Here is a 25,331-nt window from a genome sequence, read left to right as displayed (position 1 = left end):
TCACTGTGGGCTCGTCCCCAGCCCACTTCAGACTCTAAAAACTCTCCAGCAAGCAAACAGATCTGGGGTCAGGAGAGTAAATGAAACCAGGTTGGCAAATGTTGACCATTGTTAAAACTGTGGGTTTATTACTACTTTTGTGTAGATTAGAATTTTTTTCCATAATAAAAGTTTTTTAAAGTCTTGCCTCTAACAAATTCACTCCTGGGAATTTATCTTAATGCATATTTTATTTTTTTTGCCAGTCCTGGGCTTGAACTCAGAGCCTGAGCACTGTCCTTGGACTTTCTCAAGGCCAGAGCTCTACCACTTGAGCCTCAGTACCACTTCCGGCTTTTTCCTATGTATGTGGCATCAAGGAGTCGAACCCAGGTCCTCGTGCATGCTAAGCAAGCACTCTACTACTAGGCCAAACTCCCAGCCCAATGCATATTTTAAATATAGAAAAGTCTTTACACATTTTTTTTTTCAAAAACAACAGACTGGGAACACATTAAGACCTCACAATAGAATAAAGTGTAGATACCATCGATGGAATTCTATGACTAGAATCATTTATTCAGAGTATGGTGGAAAATATGACATACTATTAAGTATAAAGAGACATTACATTATATATATGGCATGATTAAAACGATGCAAAGATCTCTATCTTCAAAAAAACCCCCTAAGTTATAAAAATAACTTCATAGATTCAGAGTTAGACCATTTCCTTCCAAACACTGGTCTTTGCCTCCTAGAAGAGTGGTTCCCTGTCTAGGCAGCATGAGTATACCCCACTGTGGCCCGATGCTCTCACTCCTCCTCTCTGGAGGGACCCTTTACAGATGTAAATCAGACACAGCTGTCCCTATCCAGAAGTTTCCAAAGGCTCTCACATATCTCTGACAGCCAGTCTATACCTTAGTCCTCTGGGTTATGACAGTGCCACCTGCTTGCCCTCATCTACTGCTCTGCTTCTGTGCTGCTTTTTAGGTACACATGCCAGCCTTAGGGCCTTGGCAAAAACTGTTTCTTCAGCTGTCTCTGAATGTCTCTGAATGAGTGTGCTTCTTCCCCAATTAAGGAAACTTGTTAAAATTAAAATAGCTCCTCTCTGCATCCATACTCTTCATTTTTGTTCATAGCTATTTTAATTTAACACTTGTTTATTATAACTTCCACTTCTAGAAGGAAAATGCTTTGAGAACAAAGAAACAAAGACTTGATTCTCTGTTGTATCCTTGTACCTACCAGAACCCAGCACTAAATAACTACCCAAGGAAATTGTAACCTTCACACGAGCTCTTTCCTTTTTATTTTGGTGGAAGGAATTTGAACTCAGAGACTCGTGCTTGTTAAGCAACCATACCCCTAGCTCTTTTGGCTTTATTTTGTAATATTTTTTTGCCAGGACTGGCCTGAATTGATCCTACTTATGCCTCCCATGTACCTGGAATGACAGGTATGTACCACCATACCCAGCTTTACTTGTTGAGATAGGGGTCTCACTTTCGGACAGAGGTGAAGTGACCTCAAGCTGCAATCCTACCTGTTGAGTGGCTGCAATTACAGGCATGCAATGTACTTCTTGAGTTAGTAACTTCTTCCTCCGAAACCTGATGGTGGCACTGTGGAAATCCAGGGAGAAGCTGGTCATTCCCACAGTGCACTCCTTGTGCAGAACGTCTTGGGAGCTGGAGGCAACGCACTGGATAAAAGAACTGGATGTAGAAGTCAAATCTTGGCTTCGTCACCAGCTCAAAGCCTTTTGGGGAAACAAGCATTTTTCCTTGTGCAGAAAAAGATGGATAAGAGTTCCTGCTCGCTGGACCTGGGTGGCACTAGAGCATGCCCACAAAGCACTTGGCAAGCATAGTGGCTGGTGTGGAGGAGGTGTCCAAGGCAAAGCAGTCAAATGGATTCACAGTTCTTTCCATGCATTTGGAACTCTCAGGTTTACAATATGCTTTTATTCTATTTTTTTTTTTGTCATGGGACTTGAGCTCATGACCTGCATGTTGTCCCTGAGCTCTTTTGCTCAGAGCTAGCACTCTACCACTTTGAGCCACAGCACCACCTCTGGTTTTCTGGCAGTTAATTGGAGGTAAGAGTCTCAGGCTTTCCTGCCTGGGCTTGTTTTGAACTGTCATCCTCAGATCTCAGCCCCCTGAGATTACAAGTGTGAGCCACCAGTGCCCGGCTACAATGCACTCTTACATATATGCTTTTTTGGTCTTGAAACAACTGGCTGGTTTTATCACTATTTTACAAGGGTGGAAATTGGTCAAAGTGTTTGCTCACAAGTACAGCTGAATGCAGCATGAGCCCCCTGCCCTCTCTCACAGAACAAAATGCCCAAGCTCAGGGAGGCAGCAGGTATACAGGCTCCTTTGTTTTGGCCCTGCCCTTGGAGGGGGCACAGATGAGCCATCTCTTCCTCTGAGCCCACCCAGGATTAAAACACTGCACTGTTTATCCCTGAGGGAAGAAATGCCCTACAATGCCTTTTTCTGTGTAGTTTTTCCTGGGTAAGAGTTGGGCAGCAGCTCTAAGTGGCAAATGCCAACTTTGGGACTGGAGATCTTCCTGTGACCTCTGGCCTGGTCTGCCCCAGACCAAGCAGCCATATCTCATCAAGGAGGATGAGTTCAGGCCACCTAAGAAGGCCACAGACTGAGGAAGACTGACTGGCAAGGGAGAGACTCAGGTGTTAAAGAGGTGAAATTTAGAAACACAAAAAACATTACAGGCTCTCAGGAGTCGTGGGCTATGAGAACTGCAGCATCTGAGAAAAATATCCTCATGACTGCAACACCTACACCCTATCAAAGAGCAGGGGCTAAAGCTGCTTCCAACCCAGGTGGCTTCTGGGTCCTAAACTTGTATGGGTGAGAAGCTTGGTGAATGTTCAGTTGTGAACAAGCAGCCTCTGAGGGCTGCAGCTGCAGGGCGGAGGCTGGGAGAACAGGCAGAATCCTACTCACAGGCTCTTGGAGGGGGTGAGAGCCCTGACCACTAAGTGGTGCACACTGATGCCTCTGGTGACAGGTTTGTAGGGGCAGTCAACTCCCAGAAGGATCTGCAAGCACTGCCATGATCGATGGGCAGCGCCATATCTGGTAGTCCCATTTGCATAGTTTACAATGGAGGGGAGTACAATGCCAACCACTGAGAGTAAGAATTCCCTTGCTGGGCAGGTGACAGGGATGGGTCTGAGACTCACTTTGGGACACCTGGAAAGTGACAAAGATATCCACTAAGCTTGGGCTCTACCCAAAGTCAGTTAAGGTCACTTGAGGTACCTATACTAATAGACTTCACTGACTTTTTCTCCCCTGAAACTGGTATTTGAATTCAGAACCACACCCTTCCTTGCTTGGCTGGTGCTTTATCACTTGACTCATGCCTCCAGCCTGGCTTTCTACTGGTTATTTTGGAGACAGGAGTATCACAGACTTTTCTGTCAGGTCTCAGCCTCCTGAGTAGCAAATATAAGTGTGAGTCACCAGTGCCTAGATGACTTCACTAATTTTAAAAACACAGAAGAGCTCTCCGGTAAACATGACCTAGTATCAAAATTACAAAAATCTCTCTGAGAGAATTCTGCATCCCAGGCTGCTCTAAGCGGAGAGGCCACAGGACAGAGCTTGGACTGCTTTGCCAAAGTGAGAATCCCCAGGAGGAGCAGCAGGAAGCACATGAGGGGAGGAGAGGCACTGACTTCCAGCACATTTAGAAACCGGGGATGGGACAGCCTCCTCACACAGGCCGTCCTCTGGCAGCCAAGAAGAGCAGCTTGCAGCCTTGGGAACACCTCTGGCTTCCAGGATTGGCTGGGAGGTGGGGAACAGCTCAAATTGGTGACAGGCTCTAGCAGTGTCAGAATTCATCCCGAAGTTGAGGGGGCCTGTCCATGCCAAAGAAGGAGGACTGCTTCCCCTGCAGGTCCCGCTCCCGCTTCACAAAGGCAGTGAAAGAAGAGACGCAGTTGCCAATGAAGTGGTCAGCTTGGCCAAGGATGTACAGGTCAGTCTGGGCCACCTCAGGCTTCAGGCAGACCACCTTCACCTGTGGAAGGGGCAAAATGTTAGTCATATGGCTACAGGACATGGCCTACTTCAGGTTGGCCAAGGCCCACAGGCCACACTTTTAACCCGCCACCCCTCGGCTGAGGGTACAGACTAGAGGAAGGTTATATACAGAGGAAGGGTAGAGTTTGGAGTTATGGGGTTGGGTGTCTCAGAGCCGTGTGCCCAGCTGTTTAGGCCCAGCCTGTGCCCTTTCCTTCAGCTTCTGCTTCACAGGCCTCACACCCACCTGTGCAGCTTCACCTGTGTTGTTCCCTCTGCCTGCAATGGCTTTTCTTTATCTATTAAAATCCTGGCTAGGACTAGAGGTATGGCTCAGGAGTATAGCATAAGCTCAGAAGGCCTGAGGTCCTGGGTTCTATCCCCAGCGCCAAAAACCAAACACAAACAGAATCTCAAGGCTCAGCTCCCATTCTGCTTTTCACAAAAGCTCTTTCCTGGTGAGCCTGGAGCAAAGAATGGACAATGTCTACTATCCAACTCCATGGCCTGGCGTCTTCCTCTCCCATGCACCAAGTCCTGCCTAATCAACCCTAGACTCTTCCCAAAGGTGACCTATCGTGAGAGTGATGGCCCTGCTGAAGCCAGTCACCAGCTTCCACCTGAGTAACTGACAGCTTCTCCATTGCTCCTCACTGCCTCCCATGGTATCTTACCCTGTCCTTTTATTTATTTATTTATTTTTGGGGGGGGTGGAGGGTAGGAGGGTAGAGGGCAACTTGAACCCTGGGCCTGGTACTGTCCCTGAGCTCCTTTTGCTCAAAGCCAGAACCCTGCCACTTGAGCCACAGCACCATTCTGGCTTCTTCTTATTATTATTTTTTTGTGGAAACAGTCTCAAGGACTTTGTCTATGCTGGCTTCAAACTGATCCTCAGATCTTAACCTCTTGGGTAGCTAGGATTACAGGCATGAGCCACTGGCACCCAGCTTCCCTGTCCTTCTTGCCCACCAAGCTGAATATGCTTGAATGGTACCCTATCACTTCTCAGATAAGGACAAAGAAGTATGACATTCTCAACCAGCTCTACCTCAGCTTGCCCCTCCCCTTCCCAATTGTCCCTAGAGCTCCAACCAAAACCCAAAATCTGCTAGGTTCCCTCTTTCTATTCCCCCAGGACCTTTACAAATGCTACCTTTCTCTATCTATAGCTCCCATCTATCCTTCACTTTTCACCTCTCTGGTCCTTAGCCTGAAGTAGGCCTTCTTTCTGCCCCACTGTTATACATGGTTCCGTTTGGAATTTTTGCTCCCCAGTGACTCTTGTTTACCATCATGTCCTGCATCTGGTTGGGACTGGAGTTGCCTCAGCTAGCTCTCCATTGTTGAGCTGGCTAGGCCCATTCTAGTGAATGATTGCCTTAATAAACACCTGTGGTAGAGACAAAGCGACCGAATGAACCATGCCCCAACTTCCCATCTGCAGACTCTTCGTGAGTCTATACTGTGAGCTCAGAAGGCAGGGTCACAGCTCCTTCATCAGTGTTCCTGCCTGAGCCCTGGTCCAGCTTAGTGGAGGAGCAAAGCTTTGTTCAAAAGGAGGGTTGGGATCTGAGCCTGGGGAAGAAGGGCTAAGGAGCACAGGAGAAGGGTGAAGAGACTGGTTCAGGAACAGGAAATAGAAAATGGCAAAAAGCTCAGGGCGTAACAAACACATCAATGCTGAAGCTCACAGAAAAACTCCCTGGGACTCTCCAAATGCTTCAACTTCATACAGAGGTGGGGGTGTGGGCAGAGCTGGGCTCAAAGTGTTTTACTGTTCCACTGAGACTTCTGATGTCAAAAAACCATCACCTTGCTATTTGGACTATAGCAAAGAAATAATACCAGTTTTAATCATGACCAAAATCCCCCAAACAATTCTACCCATGGCCTGAAACTTACCCACTCTGTGTCATGCCCACTAAAATTAGCTCTGGGATCTCTTGGGTAAATTCTATTCCTTCTTGGGGCTTGGGTTTCCTCAGATACATACAACATAGCAGCCTCCTCACTGTTATGATCAGGCTAGAACGAGAAGACTTTAGGGTTTCTCAGCTTTTCTTAGGAAACAGGAAGTCAAGGGACAGAATGTACACTGACCCAGCACTTCTATCACCAGAACTTTCTGTCTGGGGAGTTAGAGAAAGGAGCACAATGACATAAACAGCTCCCATTCATGGTCTTTAAGATCTGCTTAGCACTGATAGTTTTCATTCACTCTGAAAAGTGTTTCTCTTGTTGTTTCTGTCTAGTCCTGGAGCTTGAACTCAGGAACTGGGCGCTGTACCAGAGCAATTTTGCTCAGGGTTAGAGCTCTGCCACTTGAGCCACAGCTTCAAGTCCAGCTTTTACTGGTTAATTGGAGCTAAGAGTCTCATGAACTTTCTTACCTGGGCTGACTTCAAATCATGATCCTCAGATCTCAGGCTCCTGAGTAGTTAGGGTTACAGATGTGAGCCATCAGCACCCAGCTCCACAAAGTCTATTTGAATGCTTATTAGTTCAATTATCTTATTGATACTCATTATCTTCTCTTCACATTGGTCATGCATGTCTGCTGTTTATCCATGTACTTCCTTAAACATTTACTAAACGCAAAGGTTCTTTCCCTGTATTCATCACCACTGAGGTCTACTATTAGAAAAGCACACACTTCTACTATTAATCTACCTTTCTAGACTTAGAAAGCGTCTCTCAAGAGAAGAGAGAAAAGCCCATGAGAGCTCCCAGAAAAAAGTCCAGGAGCAACTAGCTGAGGAGGGGGAAGAGAGGGAAGCTCTGCAGAGCTGTCTGAGCCTGGTTTGGGAGGAAGGAAGGGATTAGAATAGGAAGGGTGTAGGAATAATGCTGGTGGGGAGAGAAAAGGAAGTGAGGGTTCTGGGACCTGCACAGGCCTTCCTCTCATCCTCACTGCACTCCCTCCTGGCCCATGCCTACCTTCTCTTTGAAGAGTTGCTGGATCTCGGATACATAGCTTTCAGAATCTGTGGCAATGTAAACTGACTGGGCATTCAGTGCCCTCACCCAGAGCTTCACAGCCCGCTGGATTTCCTTCAGGTCAGGGAGACACATGGTCATGGTGAGGGGAGTTGCTGTGCTTCGGCTATAGCCCACACATTGTGGGGAGGCCATGAAGTGAGAGCCTGCAGTTCCATCCTTCAGCATGGCACAGGCATTCTTCTATGGGGAGACAAAGGGACACACACAAAGTGAGAGCAGAAAAGGCCCTGGACACCAAGAACTTATTAGCAGAAAAAGAAAAACTGAATAGAAGGAGTCTAGTACAGGGTTTGGGGGAAGCAATGAAGGACCTCATATGTGCTAAGCATGTGTTTTACCACCGAGCTACACTCCCAACTCAGCAATATAAAAACAAAAACTGCATTTAAAATTGGGGAAAACGCATGGAAACAGTAACAGTGGGGTCTGTAGATCTGCATTTTCTCTTGGTCATGCAGTTATCTGGGGCTTCCAGAATTGTGAACAGTGTGGTGTAGAAGGAACAGGCTTATCTGATTCCTGACTACAGTGGAAACACTTGTGATAGCTCCTGCTGAGGTATGCTGTTTGCTATGGGTCCCAGAGATAGGCTTTATCAAGTTAAGGTAAGTCCTTTCTACTCCTGACTGGCTAGGGTTTTTTTTGTTTGTTTTTAAACCATGAATGGGAGTTGACCTTTATCAAGTGCTTTATCCTTTCCTAAGATGATTTTACAATTTTTCTTCTTTTGGTGTAAATATTGTGAATTTCATTGTATTCCAGGGACACATTTTGAGTTGTGCATGCCTTAGCTTGTTACTGATTTTTACTTTCTTTCTTAGTTCTGGTCCTGGGGTGGAGCTACAGCTCCACTTCTGGCTTTTTGGTGATTAATTACAGTTCAAAGTCTCACATACCTTCCTGCCTGGGCTGGCTTTGAACCTGGAACCTAAGATCTTAGCCTCCTGGATAGCTAAGAATTCAGGCATGAGCCACTGGCACCTGGCTTATTTTTACTTTTTAATATTTGACTTGAGGAACAGGGAGTTTGGCCTAATGGTAGAGTCCTTGCCTAGCATGCTTGAAGACCTAGGTTGATTCCTTGGTACCTACGTAGAAAAAGCCAGAAGTGGTGGTGTCGCTCAAGTGGTAGAGCTCTAGCCTTGAGAAAGCACAAGGAAAGTGCTCAGGCTCAGAGTTCAAGCCCCAGGACTGGCACAAAAAAAAAAAAAATTGACCTGGGCTCTATGTATCTATATTCATCAAAGATAATGACTACCACTTTGAGTTGACTTTATCTGGTATTGGTATTATTCTAGAGGAAAAAAGAGCATCTTTTATCTTCTTTTGTTCTGAAAAAGCATAGATAGGGGCTATTACTTGAATATTGGGGTGTAACAACTCATAAAATATTCTAAATCTGTCTCCTCTTCCTTGTGAGAGAGGAAGAGTCTAGGATGTGTGAGATTACCTCATCAATTGATGACAAGTAAATTTTAATTTAATTTGTTTCTGTATAAAAAAATTTTCATGGGCCGTGGGTTTAGCCTAGTGTTAGAATGCTTGTCTAGCATGCATGAAGACCTGGGTTTGATTCCGCGGTACCACATACCTAGAAAAAAAGCCAGAAATGGTGCTGTGGCTCAAGTGGTAGAGCTCTAGCCTTGAGAAAGACCAAGAACAGTGTCCAGGCCCTGAGTTCAAGGCCCAGGACTGTCAAAAAAAAATTTCAACAATGAGCATTTCTCTTTGGGGCTGGCAGGGAGGAGGAGGAGAGAGGGACTGGTACTAGGACTTGAATTCAAGGTCTTGCACCTTTTTTTTTTTTTTGCCAGTCCTGGGGCTTGAACTCTGGGTCTGGGCACTGTCCTTAAGTTTTTGTTCTCAAGGCTAGCACTCTATTATTTTGAGCTACAGCTTCATTTCAGGAGCTATATATTATATAATATATATTTATCATATATTTATATTATTCTATATTTGATATAATATATAAATTATATATGATTATATGTGCATGTATGTGTATATATACATACACACATATATATGTATATACATGTATATGTGTACACACACACACACATACACATATACACACATACATATATATATGGTTAATCGCAGTGGTTAACTGAGTTTCCTGCCTGGGTTAGCTTCGAACTCTGATGCTCATAACTTAGCCTCTTAAATAGCTAGTATTGCAGGTGTGACCCATAGGCGCACTGTAGGTCTCACAGTTTTACTTGGTTTTCTTGCTCAGAGCTGGCACACTACAACTTAAGCCACACTTCTAGTCTAGCATTTTGCTAGAGTTTCAGACTTTTCTGCCCAAGTTGGCTTCAAACCATGATCCTACAGGAGCTAGCTTCCTGAGTAGCTAGGATTATAGGCATGAGTAACTGGCACCCAGCTAATAACAAACATTTCTAACACTATTTTCTTATATAAATTAAGAAGACTATCTGTACTGATTCTGTTGTTTTCCCATGTGTGATAATCTATAGAGGGTTTGCACATTTAAGCAGCCTCCAAACTCTGGAAGGATGACATCTCTAGTTCTTGGGAACCCCACCTCCCTTCATTGTTTTGTTTGTGTGTGTGTGAGAATATGTGTGTTTCAGTGTTGGGGATGGAATTCAGGGCCTTGGTACAAGCTGGGCAACTAGTCCAACAGTGAGCCTTTTGCTCTCATAGCTTGTTTTTTTTTGTTTTGTTTTGTCAGTCCTGGAACTCAAAGTCTAGACACTGTCACTGAACTTGTTTTGCTCAAGGCTAATACTCTACCACTTGAGCCAGAGTACTACTTCCTGCCTTATGTGGTAATGAGGAATCAAACCCAGGGCTTCATGCATATTAGGCAAGCATTCTACCACCAAGCCACATTCCCAGCCCTAGCTTGTTTTTGAGCAAGGAGCCTCATAGCTACCCACTGTGTTAGAACAGAAAACTCAGAGGCTCTAGCCCTCTCTCCAGTTTACTGCCTGGCCAGGATCTAGCCGACTAGCAGCTTATCCATCTGCAAAATAAAGATACAAATGGTAGCTGTTAAAATGAGAGCCAGGGAAGTGGCGCTGTAACTCAAGTGGTAGAGTACCAGCCTTGAGCTGAAGAGCTTAGGGACAGCACCCAGGCCCAGAGTTCAAGCCCCATGACAAACAAAAAAGAAAAAAAACAAAAACAAATGAAAGCTGGCTAGCAAGTACTCCAGAATCACATGTCTGCTTCAGGAGTATCATGAGACACAATCCCACAGATTTGGCTGAGAAAGTTTTCTGCCCAGGCTGTGACCAGTGGCTGATTCCCACAGGGATAAATGCTACTCAGACACTATCAGAATCGGCTAGAGAAAGGAAGGGGAAGTTACCCAGTCAGAGCCAATGCGCAGATGAATGCCCACATAGGGACGGATGAGGTGGGCACGGATCTGGGCCTCTCCTGTCTTCACCATCTCATCTGACCACACCATATACTTCTGGAGCGACCTGTGTTCCTCCAGGACAGGGAACTGGGCTGGGGCCCCTGGCAAGGCAAGTACTGGATGTTCCTTTGGAGAAAATCTAGGCATAGATGGAATGAAGAGAAGTCAGACAGAGGATTCAGAGTCTGGCTGCCACTCCCACGGAAAAAGATGGCATTGCACCATGCTCCAGAGACCCTGCAGTGGGGCCCTTGTAACTGCAAGGCACAAGGGGTTGTGAAATCCCAACGGGCTGATAAGAAATCTTGGTGGCGACAACAGGCACAATATGCAATTCTGTCCCGCCACACGGAATTTACAGCCTTCTTTGCTTATTTAAGAATTAAAAATTTACAGTAGAGCATTCCAACCTTTTATATGTCATGCTGGCTTCTAATCTGTGGTGTGGTAATTCACTCCAGGGTGGGGTGTCTGGACCAAGCCTTTGCTCTTTTACCCACATGGCAAGACTAAGATATACAGGTGCTCATAGAGGTGACAAGCCCCACTCACAGGGACTGTGCACACTAGATTAAATCATTCACTCAACACCTATCAAATAGATATTTGATTGCCTACTATGAGCAGGGACCAGGTAAAATGAGGAGCCTTTGTGAGATATACTGAAGAATGCAGATGCCTCCATCATGCTCTCTTCAGATTCTCTTTCCCCATATGTACAATATGCATTTCACAATTGTTTTGTATCTGTCTTTTCTGCTGGACCAAGGATTCTTGGCAGTGCCTCCAGTGCATCTAGGTCAAAAGCCTGGCACATGTGAGAGCTCAGTTAAAAACAAACAAAAAAAAAGGGGCTGGGAGTTCCGCTTAGCGGTAGAGTGCTTGCCTGGCATGCACAAAGGCACAGGTTCAATTCCTCAGTACCACATAGATAGAAAAGGCTAGAAGTGGTGCTACGGTTCAAGTGGCAGAGTACTAGCCTTGAGAAAGCCCAAGGACAGTGCTCAGGCCCTGAGTTCAAGTCCCAGGGATGGCAAAAAATTAAAAAAAAATTGTGTGTGGTGTGTTGTGCCAGTTCTAGGCTTGAATCCAGGGCCTAGGTGCTACTCTAGAGCTTTTGTCCTCGAGGCTGATCTTTACCACTTGAGTCACAGCTCCACTTCCAGCGTTTTGGTGGTTAATGGACTCTCACCTGGGCTGGCTTTGAATTGTGATCTCAGTCTCCTGAGTAGCTAGGATTACACGTGTAAGCCACCAAAGCCCAGCTCAGTGAATATTTTTTGACTAAGTAGTACACTGTGTTCCTTTTTCAGCTAAACCCAGACTGCCTCAACAATACGAAACACGCTGTCACTCAATAAGCTCGAATGTACTTTCAAACTGCAGATCTCTGCATACTTCTCTTTCCTGGAATACTTGCCCCTGCTAGTTGAAATATTTTCATAAACACTCTGAGAGTGGCAGTTAATTTCTTATAAAACTAGACATGTAATTACTATATGACCCAGCAATGGTACTCTTGGGCACTTATCTTGGAAAAATGAAAGCTTATATTCACATACAAACTTGGGCACTAGTTTTCATGGCAGCTTTATTCACAATGAAGTTTGGTAGCTCCAAATAGGAAAAAACCCAGATGTCCCTCAACAAGTAGTAGTGCAATAAACTATACCATCCAAACCAAGGGATGGTATAAACCTATCAAGACAGCCAACACTTGATGACTCTCAAGGAGTTATCTTAAGTGAAAAGAGCCAATCCCAGAAAGACACATGCTGTGATTGTTTAAATAATGAAATGGTGAAACAGAGCAAAGAACAGAAATGGCTGAAGGTGCCATGTATTTAAAGAGATGGGTGTGGTTATAAACTGGCCACAAGGGTCCTTATGATGATAGAAAGAACAATTCAGAATCTTACTTGTGGTGGTAGACACATAAACCTGCACCTGTGATAGAACTGCACCTAACTAAACACACACGTACTAAGGGAAATTTGCGTAAGGTAAGCAGACTGTATCAATGTCAATATCCTGGTTGTGATCCTGTACTATAGCTTTAAAAAATGTTACCATAGGGGAAAAGTAAGATATGTGATAAAACAAAACAATGACAATGACAAAAAAAAAAAAAGAAGAAGAAAAGGAAAGGTACAGGAGGTATCTCTTCTTTCGTTTTATTCTGTTTTCTGTTGTTGGTGGTGGTAGTTATGGAGCTTGAATTCCGGGCCTAGATCCTGTCCCTGATCTTCTCTGCTCAAGGCTATCTATCACTCTACCACTTTGAGCCACAGCTTAACTTCCAGTTTTCTGAGGTAAGAGTCTCATGGTTCCTGCCTGCGTTTGTGATAGTTAGATCTCAGACTCCTGAGTGCTTGGCCCTAGTTCAAGTTTTTTTTTTGTTGTTGTTTTGTTTTTAACTTTTTTTTTTTGTGCTAATCCTGGGGCTCAGGGCCTGAGCCCTGGGTTTCTTTTGCTCAAGGCTAGTACTCTTACCACTTGAGCCACAGTACTACTTTTGGCTTTTCTTTTTGGTCGATTGGGATTTGAACTCTGGGCTTGGGTATTGTCCATGAGCTCTTCAGCTCAAGGCCTCAGCCCTACCCCTTGAGCCACAGTATCACTTTTCTGGTGGTTAATTACTGATAAGAGTCTCACAGACTTTTTTTAGTGTCTGGCCTGGCTTTGAACTGTGATCCTCAGATCTCAGCCTCCTGAGTAACCAGGATTACAGGCATGAGCCACCATGCCCAGCACTTTTGGCTTTTTCTGTTTATGTGGTACTGAGGAATAAAACCCAGGGCTTCAAGCATGCTAGGCAAACACTTATCCACTAAGCCATATTTCCAGCCCTAGCTTAGTTTTTTGTTTTTTGTTTTTTTTGCCAGTCCTGGAGGTTGAACTCATGACCTGCGCATTGTTCTTGGACTTTTTCTTCAAGGCTAAAGCTCTGCCACTTGAGCCATAGCAACACTTCCAGCTTTTCTATGTATGTGGTATCAAGGAATTGAAAACAGGTCTTTGTGCATGCTAAGCAAGCAATCTACCACTAGGCCAAACTCTCACCCACCCCAGCCTCTTTTTTTTTTTTTTTTTTTTGCCAGTCCTGGGGCTTGACCTCAGGGCCTGGGCACTGGCTTAGGGCTTTCTCAAGGATAGAGATCTGCCACTTGAGCCACAGCACCAGTTCCAGCCTTTTCTGTGTATGTAGTACCAATGAATTGAACCCAGGTCTTTGTACATTCTAGGCAAGCACTCTACCACTAGGCCAAATTCTTGGCCCCTCTAGCTCAGTTTGTTTTTTGTTTGTTTGTTTTTTGCTAGTCCTGGGCTTGGGCTCAGGGACTGAGCATTGTCCTTGGATTTTCTCAAGGCTAGAGCTCTACCACTAAAGCCACAGCTCCACTTCTGGCTTTTTCCTATGTATGTAGTACCAAGGAATGGAACCCAGGTCTTCGTGCATGCTAGGCAAGCACTCTACCATTAGGCCAAACTCCTGGCCCTTTAGCTCAGTTTTTTAAACATCCTACTTAATAGTTTAAAAGATGGGGCCACATCATCAAATAAGCTTCTTGTCCTGTTAGTGCCTCTCAGTGTTCACAGTTTACCTGTCTATCGCCCTCCTGCTGTCTACCTGTGAGATGTTCAGTTCTTCACTAACAGTATAATGGTACAGTGGATGTGCTCCTCATTCTTCACACCCACCTCAAACATGTCATTGAGCAAGCACCTTCTAAATCTCCAGGTCAGCAGCTACTCCCAGGCTCTTTGGGGAGGACTCTCCATCCCACTTTTCTAATGCTGCCTTAAGCACCCTGATATACTTGGCAACTGCCCCTCCTGCTGCTGGGACTCAGCATGATTCCCACACACTCAGTCCTATTCCTCTGCCAAGTAAGCAAGAAGTCACAGCCTGGCCCTGTATGGCACTTGGCTTGTTAGACTTAATTTCTGTCTAGTGGCCATACTTATTGAACCTTATTGCATGACAGGCAGTATTCTGATTGCTTGATATATATTAATTAATTTGCCTTCTGTAAGAGCTAGGTGAGGTATGATTACTATTTTTTACAGATGAGGAAACAGCTACAAAGTGCCTAAAGAACATTTGAAGTTCCAACAGCTGGGAATTGATGGAAGCAAAATTTTTGACTTCTCCATCTCAGTCCCATTTCCTCATCCAATGAGCATGCCAGTGGTTGAGTTAGTGATTTTCTCTTCTGAGCTACATAACAGTAATAAAAGCTAGCTCAGGCCTTCACAAAGAGCATGTGCCAGGCCGGGAGTTTGGCTTAGTGGTAGAGTGCTTGCCTAGCATGCACAAAGACCGGAGTTCGATTCCTCGGTACCACATATATAGAAAAAATGCCAGAAGTGGTGTTGTGACTCAAGTGGTGGAGCTCTAGCCTGGAGAAAACAAAAGGACAAAGCTCAGGCCCTGAGCCCAAACCCAGGACTGGCAAAAAAACAAAGAGTATGTACCATAAACATTTTTTTAGAATAAATAAATAAATGAATGAATGAATGAATGAGAGGGACTCAGGGGCCTTACTAGAAAGACCAGGTTGGGCTGTCAGGAGGTGGAGGAGGAAGAAACTAGTACTATCTGAGCACCCATGGGAGCACCACATCCCCAGCCAAGCTCCTTTCAAATGTTACCTGAAAGGACTTCCATTTCTTTACGTGTAAAGACAACACAGATCTGTGGACAGAAGATGAAGCAATTCCTGTGAGGATTCAGAACAATGTGGGCACGAAGTAAGTAGTAGCATTATTTATTAAGGATCTGCATAGATACCAGCTAACCATGTAATAGCTCTATGATCTTAGGAAAGTTATTTAACTTCACTGAGCTCAGCTTCCTCACTGGAATAATTGAAACTGAGGCTGGGGATGTTGTAGCTCAGTAGTAGAGTGCTTGCCTCGCGTGTGTGAAGCCCTGGATACAATAAGCAGTATTGGTTTTGTTGTTGTTGTTTTGTTTTGTTTTTGTGCCAGTCCCAAAGCTTGAATTCAAGGCCTGGACATTGTCCTTGAGTTCTTTTTGCTCAAGGGTAGTACTCTACTACTTCAGCCACAACTTCACTTACAGCTTTTTTTCTTGAGACTCTTTGGAGACAAAGAGTGTCATGGACTTTCCTTCCTGGCTGGCTTTCAACCACCATCCTCAGAACTCAGCCTCCTAAATAGCTAGGATTATAGGTGTGAGTCATCAGTGCCTGACCCAATTTTCTTTCTTTAAAAACCAAAACCAGGCTGGGAGTTTGGCCTAGTGGTACAGTGCTTGCCTACCATGCATGAAGACCAGGTTTTGATTCCTGGGTACCAGATACATAGAAAAAAGCCAGAAGTAGTGCTGTGGCTCAAGTAGTAGAGCTCTAGCCTTGAGAAAGCCCCTAAAGGCAAATGCTCAGGCCCTGAGCTCAAGGCACAGGACTGGCAAAAAAAAATAAATAAATAAAAACCAAAACCAAAACCAAGGCAGATGGTGGTGGATAACACCTACAATCTACTACATGCCATATATATCATGTACTAAGAGGCAGATACCATTAGTGCTATTTCTATTAAACCAGGGACAAAATAGGCCAGAGAGCTGGGGTGGCTTATTTAGAATCCCCTGGGGCAGAATTCAGGTATTTCTTATACTTAGGTCTGTGTTTACTTCTCTACATCCACTAGTCTATCTCTAGCATATTAAATATCAAGTGCTGTGAACACACCTGAATTTTAGTTTACTCTTGCCTCCTAATCCAACCAACTTTTTTTTTTGGGGGGGGGAGGAGGGTTGGGCTTGAACTTTGGGCCTGGGCACTGTCCCTGAGCTCTTCAGCTCAAGTCTAGCGCTCTACCACTTGAGTTACATCACCATTTCCTCCAATCTAACTTCTAAAACAGAAAATTTTTTTTGCAGTACTGAGCATGGAACCCAGGGCCTCGCACACTGCTATCTCATGGAGCTAAATCTCCATCCAGCCTCCAGGCTGCCATCCAAGCTAGGGTCTTTCCTGCTATGCCACATCACCAATAGTAAGTAGACCATGGCCTCTACACGGAGATGGGAGCTCCCTGGAGGCCAGGACTGGGCCTTCCTCATTTTTGTACATCACCTTTGGCCTCTAAATACTGTGTCTCACACATGACAGATGCTCTATAAATATTTCACAGCCTGTGCCTATGCCCTGCTAACCTATATTTTAATAGAGCCTACTGGCATACAATTAATAAAGCACAACCAGTAATTATGAAGGTGACATCACTTTTCAGTCTACACCTAAAGCTGTTCTCCAGGAGCTGCTTCCAATTTCCACCTTGAGAAGAAGAAGGCAGCAGGGGAGTGATTCTCACGCCTAGAGGAGGAAATCGAGATGCACGTGACTGCACAATGTTCTTTTTATGACATCCTTTATCAGTGGAGAAAACTTGCTCAATCTCATGGCAGGTCAATGTTCCACTGTGTCAGGCCTTGAGATGGGAACAGATCACACGGGATCCTAAGTTCAACAGACAGAGCACCTACACCTTTGGTCTCATACATCTGGGTGGGGTAGAGAGAGAAGGCCAAGAAGGTGCTAGATGCCCTTGAGCCCCCCAGGCTCCTCCCTGAACCCAACACTACTGCCCGCTTCAAGTACCTCTGTATCCATTGTTCTTTGTAGGAGGCGCTGAAGGAAATACCAGCAAAGAGCTCAGACTTATTGAAACTCACATCAAACTGATCCCAGAATGGGCCAAAGGGGTTTCCTTCCTGCAGAAAGAGAGTTGTAGATGGCTCTATGAGGGGGAAGGAAAGCAAGGGGATGGTGCTAAAACACTGCAGATAGAGGTGGAAAGGTTGAGTGGTATGACAAAACATAGAGGATGAAACCCTCACAGAATAACTCCCTTGACTGGGATTGAGGAGAGTGTTTGGCTTCTGTTCTGGTTTCCAGTAGACTATTCACCAGTAGTTTTGTTTTCTCCCCTGCCCATCCCCACCCCCTTCAGTCCTAGGCTTGAACTCAGGGCCTGGGCACTGTCCTTGGGCTTTCTCAAGGCTAGCACTCTACCACTTGAGCCACAGCACCACTTCCAATTTTTTCTGTGTATATGATACTGAGGAATTAAACCCAGGACTTCATGCATGCTAAGCACTCTACCACTAGGCCACAATCTTGGCCCCTATTCACCAGTGTTTGAGGGAATCTTTTCTGGTCACATGTCACATCCTACTGGTCTCATAACATTGGTATGGGCCGGGGTTGGGAAAGGAGTGGACCTTGGGTTGGACCCATGAACCAAAGCTCCAACAGACTTTTAAGTATGGACAACATAACGCCCTCATTTCCTACCTTCTCCTTCCTCTTCTCTGTCTCCCCTTCTGTTTCCCTGCCCTCCCTTCCCCCCCACTCTCTCTACCAGTTCTGGGCTTGACCTCAGGCCTCATGCTGGGCTTTTTTACTCATGACTAGTACTCTATCACTTGAGCCATGCCTCCATTCCCAGCTTTTTGCTTGCTAATTGCAGATAAGAGTTTCTCAGATTTGTCTGCCCACGCTGACTTTGAATGATCTCACTCTCCTCAATAGCTAGGATTTCATGGATGAACTACCAGGACTCAGTTCAATGGCCTCATTTTAAAGATGGAAGTAAGGGCTTACAGAAAGTAGGACATGTGCCCAAGGTCACCTAGCAGCTAAGAGCAGTGCTGGGGTTACATGCTAGGTATCTCTTCTCAAATTGTTCAATGACCCTAGCCACTCCCCTAAACTACAGCAAAATACACAGAAGGCATATTAGAGGACTCAATTATTCTCAAAGTGTCAGAACCTTACAAATCTGGTGAAATATGACATCTTCTCATTTACCTGATGAGAGCAAGAAAGTGATCAAGGTGAGAAGGTGAATGTAGGCTGGGGATGTGGCTTAGTGGTAGAGTGCTTGCCTAGCATACATGAAGCCCTGGGTTTGATTCCTCAGTACCACATACACAGAAAAAGCCAGAAGTTCAAGGCCCAGGCAAAAAAAAAAAAAAAAAAAAAGACAAGGTGAACAATGGAGTCAAATTACCTAGGGTTGAATCCCAGTTCTGTTATGTTTGCTGTGTGACTTCGGGTAAAATACTGAACCTCTCTGCTATATGTAGTGTCCTCTCTGTGTAACAGGGTCCCCCTTATGAGTACTGCTTCATAAGGGAGCAGTATAGAAGACAAGAGCTTCTCAGATTTCTACATTTTAAATTTATACATATTAACTTACTTGATAACTAAATAAGTTAATATATGTGTAATATATAATATGTATAAATTTAGACTTCAAATAAGTTTATATATGTGTATATAAACATATAAATACACACATATATAAATATATACATATATAAGTGTATATATATATATATAGAGAGAGAGAGAGAGAGAGAGAGAAAGATAGCTCTTACCAAGATACCTGATGCATAGTGTAGCATATAAGCATTAGTTATTATTCCTGGTGTGGTATTGAGTATTTACCAGCACTCTTAGGCCTAGCTTCATGAACCTCTAAGCAAGACAGAGCAGGGACTAGTAGGTAGAATTACAGGCTTAGAGAAACAGGGTAAAACTGCTAACCCTGGTCAGAAATAGACTAAAACTTCTTTCTACTGTAAACCCTCTGGGTGCCTTTCCCCACAAGTTGTGATCATGTTGTCTCAGGAGCCCAAAGGATATGGAACAGGTGGAAAGGCCCCCAGACCCCCAGGACCTACCTTCATGGGACATGTCTTCTTATCAGGGCTTCTCTGTGCTGCTACCTCAAAACAGTAGGCTACCCTTTTCTCAGGGGGCCAGTAGGTGGGTGCCAGCTTCTCCATGAAGTCTTCTAAGCTGATGACTCGGTGGTATGCCTGAAGGGGCTCTAGCTTGAAGTACTTCTGATAAGAAACATGGAGCTACAGGAAAAAAAAAAAAAGGAAAGAAGAGGCAGAGGTTCTTTCAGCTTAATTTTTAGTCACTCATTAAAATTATACATGCTAAGACCCAGAAAGCTCAGACAACATGGCAATAAGAAATTTTTAGATAAGGATGAATGGGTGCCTAAAGTGGCAAAGGGACTATCTAGTTTGAACTTGTTGAGGAATTAAATCCCAGAGCCTTGTGCATACTGTTTTGGGTTTTATTTCATTTTGTACTTTGGCTCTGATTTTTTTTTTTTTTTTGGTGGGTCATGGGGCTTGAAGTAGGCCTGTGCATTGTCCCTGAGCTCTTCAGCTCAAGGCTTCTGCCCTACCCTTGAGCCAAGCCCCACTTCCCATTTTCTAGTGGTTAATCGGAGATAATAGACTCAGATCCTTTTGTGCTAGGGCTGGCTTTGAACCTTGACCCTCAGATCTCAGCCTCCTGAGTAGCGAGGATTACAGGCATGAGCCACCATGCTCTGGTTTTGTTGGGGGTCTCACTATGTAACCCTAACTAGCCTCAAACTCTCCTGCCTCTGCCTCCCAAGTGCTGGTATTACAGGTATGTGCCACCACACTCAGAGTATTCTACCTCTTGAGCCATAGCTCCACTTCCAGCTTTTGGTGGTTAATTGGAGATAAGAGTCTCATGGACTTTTCTGCCAGGGCTGACTTCCAACTGCAATCCTTAGATCTTGACCTCCTGAGGAACTAGGATTAGAGGTAGGAGTTACTGGTACCCGGTTTGATCTAACAATTTCTGCCCCCCAAATACCTGTAGGTTTGAGTAGATTAATTTCTACCTTAATCTACTACTTGAGGGAGATAAAATCTAATCCTAAATAGATTAAAGATTTGAGCCTGGTTGAGGAATGCTGTTTACAACTGGTTTCTTACTGCAGCAGGACTTTTGAGGGCCATTAATATGCTATTGTGCCAAATCTGCAAATATGGTAGGATAGAGAATGGAGAATACTATTTCCCAAAGTGACTTAACTACGCACTTTTCTAGAATACATAATTGTTATTCCAATGAACAGACTGGGCACCTTAACTATTAACAATGAGGTACTGGAGCTAGAATGTGGCTTAGTGGTAGAGTGCTTGCCTAGCATGCATGAAGCCCTGGGTTCCATTCCTTACTACCATATAAATAGAAAAAGTCAGAAGTGGTGCTGTGGCTCAAGAGGTGGAATGCTAGTCTTGAGCAAAAGAAGCTCAGGGATAGTACCTAGTCCCTGAGTTCAAGCCATAGGACTGGCAAAAAAATAAATAAATAAATAAAAAATAGAGGTATTACAGCTGAACAATTTTCAGCAAAAATAATACAAGGTTGGCCTTTTTTGAAGGATTACTGTGGTGGCAGAGGAAAGAATGGACTGCTGGTAAGATTAGATGAGGGAGGATAGAAGGCTACTGCAAAGGTCCTTGTATTTGTTCAAGCATGTGTTTAACATATACTCATTGTGCATTTCATACATACCTCAGTGAGAGAGTGAGCAGCCTGAACATGTAGAAGAGACAATGGAGGGCTAAGTAGAGAGTTTAAGGGCTGAATATATAATAGGGGAGGCATTTAGGATGACTTTGGGGTTCCTGGTTTGGTACCCAGGTGAATGGAGGTGGCTGGAATTATACACAGTGACACAGGTTTGAGGTGAAAGATGCCAAGCTCAGTTCTAGCTTTGTAAGTCTGAGAAATCTGTGGAACATTCAACTAGACTTGCGAGTTTAACAGTCAGAAACACAGGCCTGTGGAAAAGAGAGGATGGATCACAGATAAATTTGGGGTACATAGAGAATAATGAAAGACGAACAGAAAGTCAACAGAGTGAAAAGAAAGTTACAGCAAAGCAAGTCATGGTGACAATGGCAAGTATTATTTACTAAGGGCTGACTTAGCACCAGGTGCTACACTCACACCTTCCTAAGGATCTAATTCTCAATTAATTCTAAGAAGCAGAAATATAACATCTCCAATTTACTTACGAAGACACCCAAGTGTATAGAACCTAGCTGATTCATCTGGAGCCACAGAGCTGACAGCAAACAAAGGAGGACACACCAACAGCCCAACACTAGGTGAAGACAGACGAGCCCCTAGGACAACACATCAAGGACAAAGCAGAGAGGACAGAACAGGTCATATCCTAGAAGCCAGGGGAGCAGGGAAGCTCTGAAAGGAAATAAACCTGAGGGTAGGTGCCATTGGGAGGCCAGATAAGACCAAGATTAAGAAACGAATCCTGGGTTTAGCGATTCTAAGCTCCCTGGCGACATGGATGAGAACAAGCACAGTGGGGAAGGGGAGCCCAGGTAGGGCAAGTTGAGAAACCCATAGAAAGCAAGGAAGTAGAGACTTAATGTGACACCTGGCTAAGATGGCAAGGAAACAAAGCAAGTGAGCCAAAGGTTGATGCATGGGCAATGTCTACATAGCAAGCCAAAAGAAAAACAAAGAAAAAAAATCACAACACCAACAGACCTAGAACTGAGGACTTCCTCTGTCCTGGGTTCTTTACACTGAGAAGCTCAGCTGGTTCTAAGAGGGATGCATGTAACAACATTAAGGCATGTTGCTGTCAGCAATTCATTCCATCCTCTGCATAGGAAGTAGTGAGAATTATTATTAAGCTATGAAACAGAGGGAAATTGAGGCAAAAAAAGGTTGAGTACCTTACTTAAGCTACCAGATACTTAAGAGACCAAGCCAAGGTGTGATCTGAGATACTCTGCTTTTTAATTTGTTAAGAGCCTTTTCCAGACTAGGAGTATAGTTCAGTGGCAAGAGTTCTTGATAATATATATGAGGCCCTGGATTTGATCTACAACACTGGGGGGAAATAGTCAAATGCAGGTATGGAGAGAAAAAAGCTGTAAGAATGACATGCAGTGTTTTCAATATACTAAGTATAATTTCTGGCATCTATTCAATTTTTTTAAGTTGATTCAGTAGGTATTAAGTTCCTACTTCTACCTTCTTGGTGATACACTCTGATAAAAGACACAGGGCCACTGGGAGACAAAAGAATAAGCTAGGGCTGGGCATGGTGACTCACACTTGTAACCCTAGTTACTCAGGAAGCTGAAATCTGAGGATTACGGTTCAAAGCCAGCACGGGCACTGAAGTCAATGAGACTCTTATCTCCAATTAACTACCAGAAGTGGCTCAAGGGGTAGGGCAGTAACCTTGAGATGAAGAGCTCAGGGACAATGCCCAGGCCGAGTTCAAGTCCAACAACTGACAAAAAAAAAAAAAAAAGGATAAGCTAGGAATTAGAGGAGGGCACTGAGCATGCCTCACCAAGGGAATCCTTGGATGAGAGGAAGAGACACTAGAGTCAGACTGGCTGAGTTGTGGCCTTGGACACATTGCTAACTAAAACATGCCTCAGTTTCTTCTTCAAAACTTAGTGTCCATTACCTTTTCTATATGTGTAGGTGCTGATCTTGGGGCTTGAATTCTTGACCTGGGCATTGTCCCTGAGATTTTGTGCTCAAGGCTGGTGCTCTATCACCTGAGTCATGGCTCCACTTCCAGCTTCTTGTGGTTAGTTGAAGATAAGAATCTCACAGACTTTCTTGCCTGGGCTGATCTCAAACTGTGATCCTCAGATCTCAGCCTCTGAGCAGCTAGGATTATAGGTATAAACCACTGGCGCCCTGCTCCATCACCTACTGTCTAATGACAAGGCACAGAAGGTAGAGAAATAGAAATTTTAGACTCGAGTCACAGGCTGAAGAGTCAGTCATGGACTTGAATTCTAGCTCTACTACCCACAAATTGTGGGATTTGGGGCATGTGACCCAACATCTCTAAACCTCAGTTTCCTTGTAGGGATAAGATGTTGGAAACATGAGCTAATCCTCATGTGATGCTCAGAATAGTGTCAGCACATGGCAGGTGCTGCATGTCAGCCACTGTGATTCTAGGGAAGATTTTCTGGGTAGTAAGAAGGGCAAGCTCAGAGGACCAATTTACAGTGACGATCCACTACTCACGAGGTGAAACCAAGAGGAAAGCTTGGAGTTAAGCACTGATCAGCACAACCGAGACAGAGTGGACAAGCCAAGGTCAGCGGGAATACTCACATTGGTGAAGGGAGGCTTGTGGTGTTGGTACTCAATCCATGGAGGTACAGCCAATGTGCGATTCAGCAGTTTTGCAAATGCCAGAGAGCCCAAGAAGTGATCAGCCTGGTTCCCAAAGCGCCCTGGAAATGGTACACTGGGCATGAGGCAAAGAATGGGATATTCAGGGTTCAGCGAGGATGTGGAACCAGGACACCAAGGAAAGCTAGGGGAGATGCAGGCAGCATGAGAGCAAGTCTGGCATCCAAGGCCCTGTAGAACCTGCTCCTTCTGCCTCAGCCACTCTAGATTCCTTTCCATCTTTTCAACAGATTAAAATCACCACTCCATCCATTGTCTTTGCCCTTGCCTGAGCCAGGAGCACTCTTCTTCTTTCTCCAAAGAGAAATGGCATCTCCAATGCCATGCACTAGGATCCTTTCTCCTCCATACTCCTCTTTTTCTGCCTTCCACCTTCCATTTAATTACTTCACTTTTCCTCAAATGTATTCTTTTACTTCCTAGCTTTGGTACCACTGCCTGATTGCCAAATTCAGGAACCTTTCTGATCTTTTCTTGTTATCTCTAGATCCACATCCACAAATATTACCAAAAGGCTACAAACGTGCCAGGCTCTGTGCTAAGATGTTAGGACTTCAGGTTGGGCAAAAGACAAAGTGCTTACTCTCAAGGCACTCATGGTGCCATCTGGGAAGATATTAAACATGAAAACAAATGGATACAATTGGATAATTGCAAAAAAAAAAGTTTGCTGACAGGAAATAGTAGGGAAGAGATTATTTGGGCAGCATCCGTGGAGTCCCACTCCTGGTGACATTTATGAGGTTTGAAGGGTGGTGAGTAAAGGGGAGGAGATTCCAGGAAGAGAGAATAGCTTAGGGATCTGTGTGTGCGTGTGTGTGTGTGTGTAACAGAAAGGAGATAAGTGTGGTTGCACCTGCAGGGTCAGGGGGGACGGTAGTTGTGAAATAACTAGCAGAGTCCATTCAGGTAGGGCACAGAAGGCCATGGTTAGGAAGGGGTCTGGAAGCCACTGCAGGGCTTTATTTAGGAAGGCATCCCTTTGACAGTGATGAGTACCACTTGACTTATATTGTAACCTTTCAACTGGCCCCGTAGATTTTTTTTTTCTTCTCTTTATATTCCAGACTTCACCTTCTACAACTATGTAATTATTTCATATCGATGTTTATCTTCCCCATCTAAATCTACAAGGGAATGAGGTGTATCGGTCTTATGCGCCTGGTATTCCCAGCACCTGAGCACCAGGCCTAGCAGAGGTATCCCGCAAACATTTGGTGAATGAATGAAAGCAAAGCCCGGAGCCCGCGTGGGGTCAGTGACATCGACTGCGTCTCCAGGGCCTCAGACGTCGCGCACGTCACGCCTCGATTTTTTTCATCTGTCAAATGCCAGGTGGGGCACAGTTGTCCCCCCCCCTTCGAGTGGAAGAGAAGAGCAGGTCCTGCCCCACTTTGGGGTTCTCTCTTGGACCTGTCAAGGCCTGTCAGGGTGCCTCACGGAGGTGCCTTCGCCTCTCCCGGCCTCAGTTTCTCCATGTGCTCATAGGGCTCAGGAGGCCTTACCCATGCAGGGACAGTAGAGCAGGTAACCAGCCGGGTCCCAGGAGCCCGCGGGCATCCCGGGGAGCGGCAGGAACAGCACGAACAGAGAGGCGCTCAGCGGCAGGGGCGGCGGCGCCCACGCGGCGGCGCCCATGTCGGATCCGGGAGCCCAGCGCGCCTCGGCGGCGACGAGGGAGGGCGAGGAGGGGGTGAGAGCGTCCGCCCGGCTCCCGGCGGCCCCCGCGCGTCGCCCGCGCGCTGCCCCGGCCGCTCTAGCCCGCGGGCGGGCGGGACCATAGAGAACCCACGG

The 25,331-nt window shown here is 45.1% G+C and overlaps 1 protein-coding gene across 3 annotated transcripts; it reads right to left on the bottom strand.

Annotated features, from left to right (window-relative positions):
• Positions 1 to 227: 227 nt before the first annotated feature.
• Pofut1 (protein O-fucosyltransferase 1) lies at positions 228 to 25,244 on the bottom strand. Of its 3 annotated transcripts, none has more exons than XM_090352160.1 (7): positions 25,043 to 25,244; positions 23,457 to 23,578; positions 19,175 to 19,357; positions 17,085 to 17,197; positions 10,399 to 10,591; positions 6,990 to 7,229; positions 228 to 4,050 (listed from the first exon to the last, which is right to left on the bottom strand). In XM_090352160.1, the coding sequence occupies exons 1-7, from the start codon at positions 25,173 to 25,175 to the stop codon at positions 3,862 to 3,864; spliced, it is 1,173 nt and encodes a 390-aa protein (XP_090208286.1). In that variant the 5' UTR covers positions 25,176 to 25,244; the 3' UTR covers positions 228 to 3,861. The 3 variants fall into 3 exon arrangements, with proteins under 3 accessions (XP_090208286.1, XP_090208285.1, XP_090208287.1); XM_090352159.1 differs by having other exon boundaries at positions 6,990 to 7,232; positions 25,043 to 25,241; XM_090352161.1 differs by lacking the exon at positions 228 to 4,050 and adding an exon at positions 5,179 to 5,442 and having other exon boundaries at positions 6,990 to 7,232; positions 25,043 to 25,241.
• Between the last annotated feature and the right edge of the window lie 87 nt (positions 25,245 to 25,331).

The sequence above is a fragment of the Megascapheus bottae genome, chromosome 18 (assembly GCF_031878675.1).
Source record: "Megascapheus bottae isolate mThoBot1 chromosome 18, mThoBot2.hap1, whole genome shotgun sequence".
Lineage (NCBI taxonomy): Eukaryota > Metazoa > Chordata > Mammalia > Rodentia > Geomyidae > Megascapheus > Megascapheus bottae.
The sequence above is the reverse complement of the archived record's forward strand: the minus strand, read 5'-3'. Positions and strand labels throughout refer to the sequence as shown.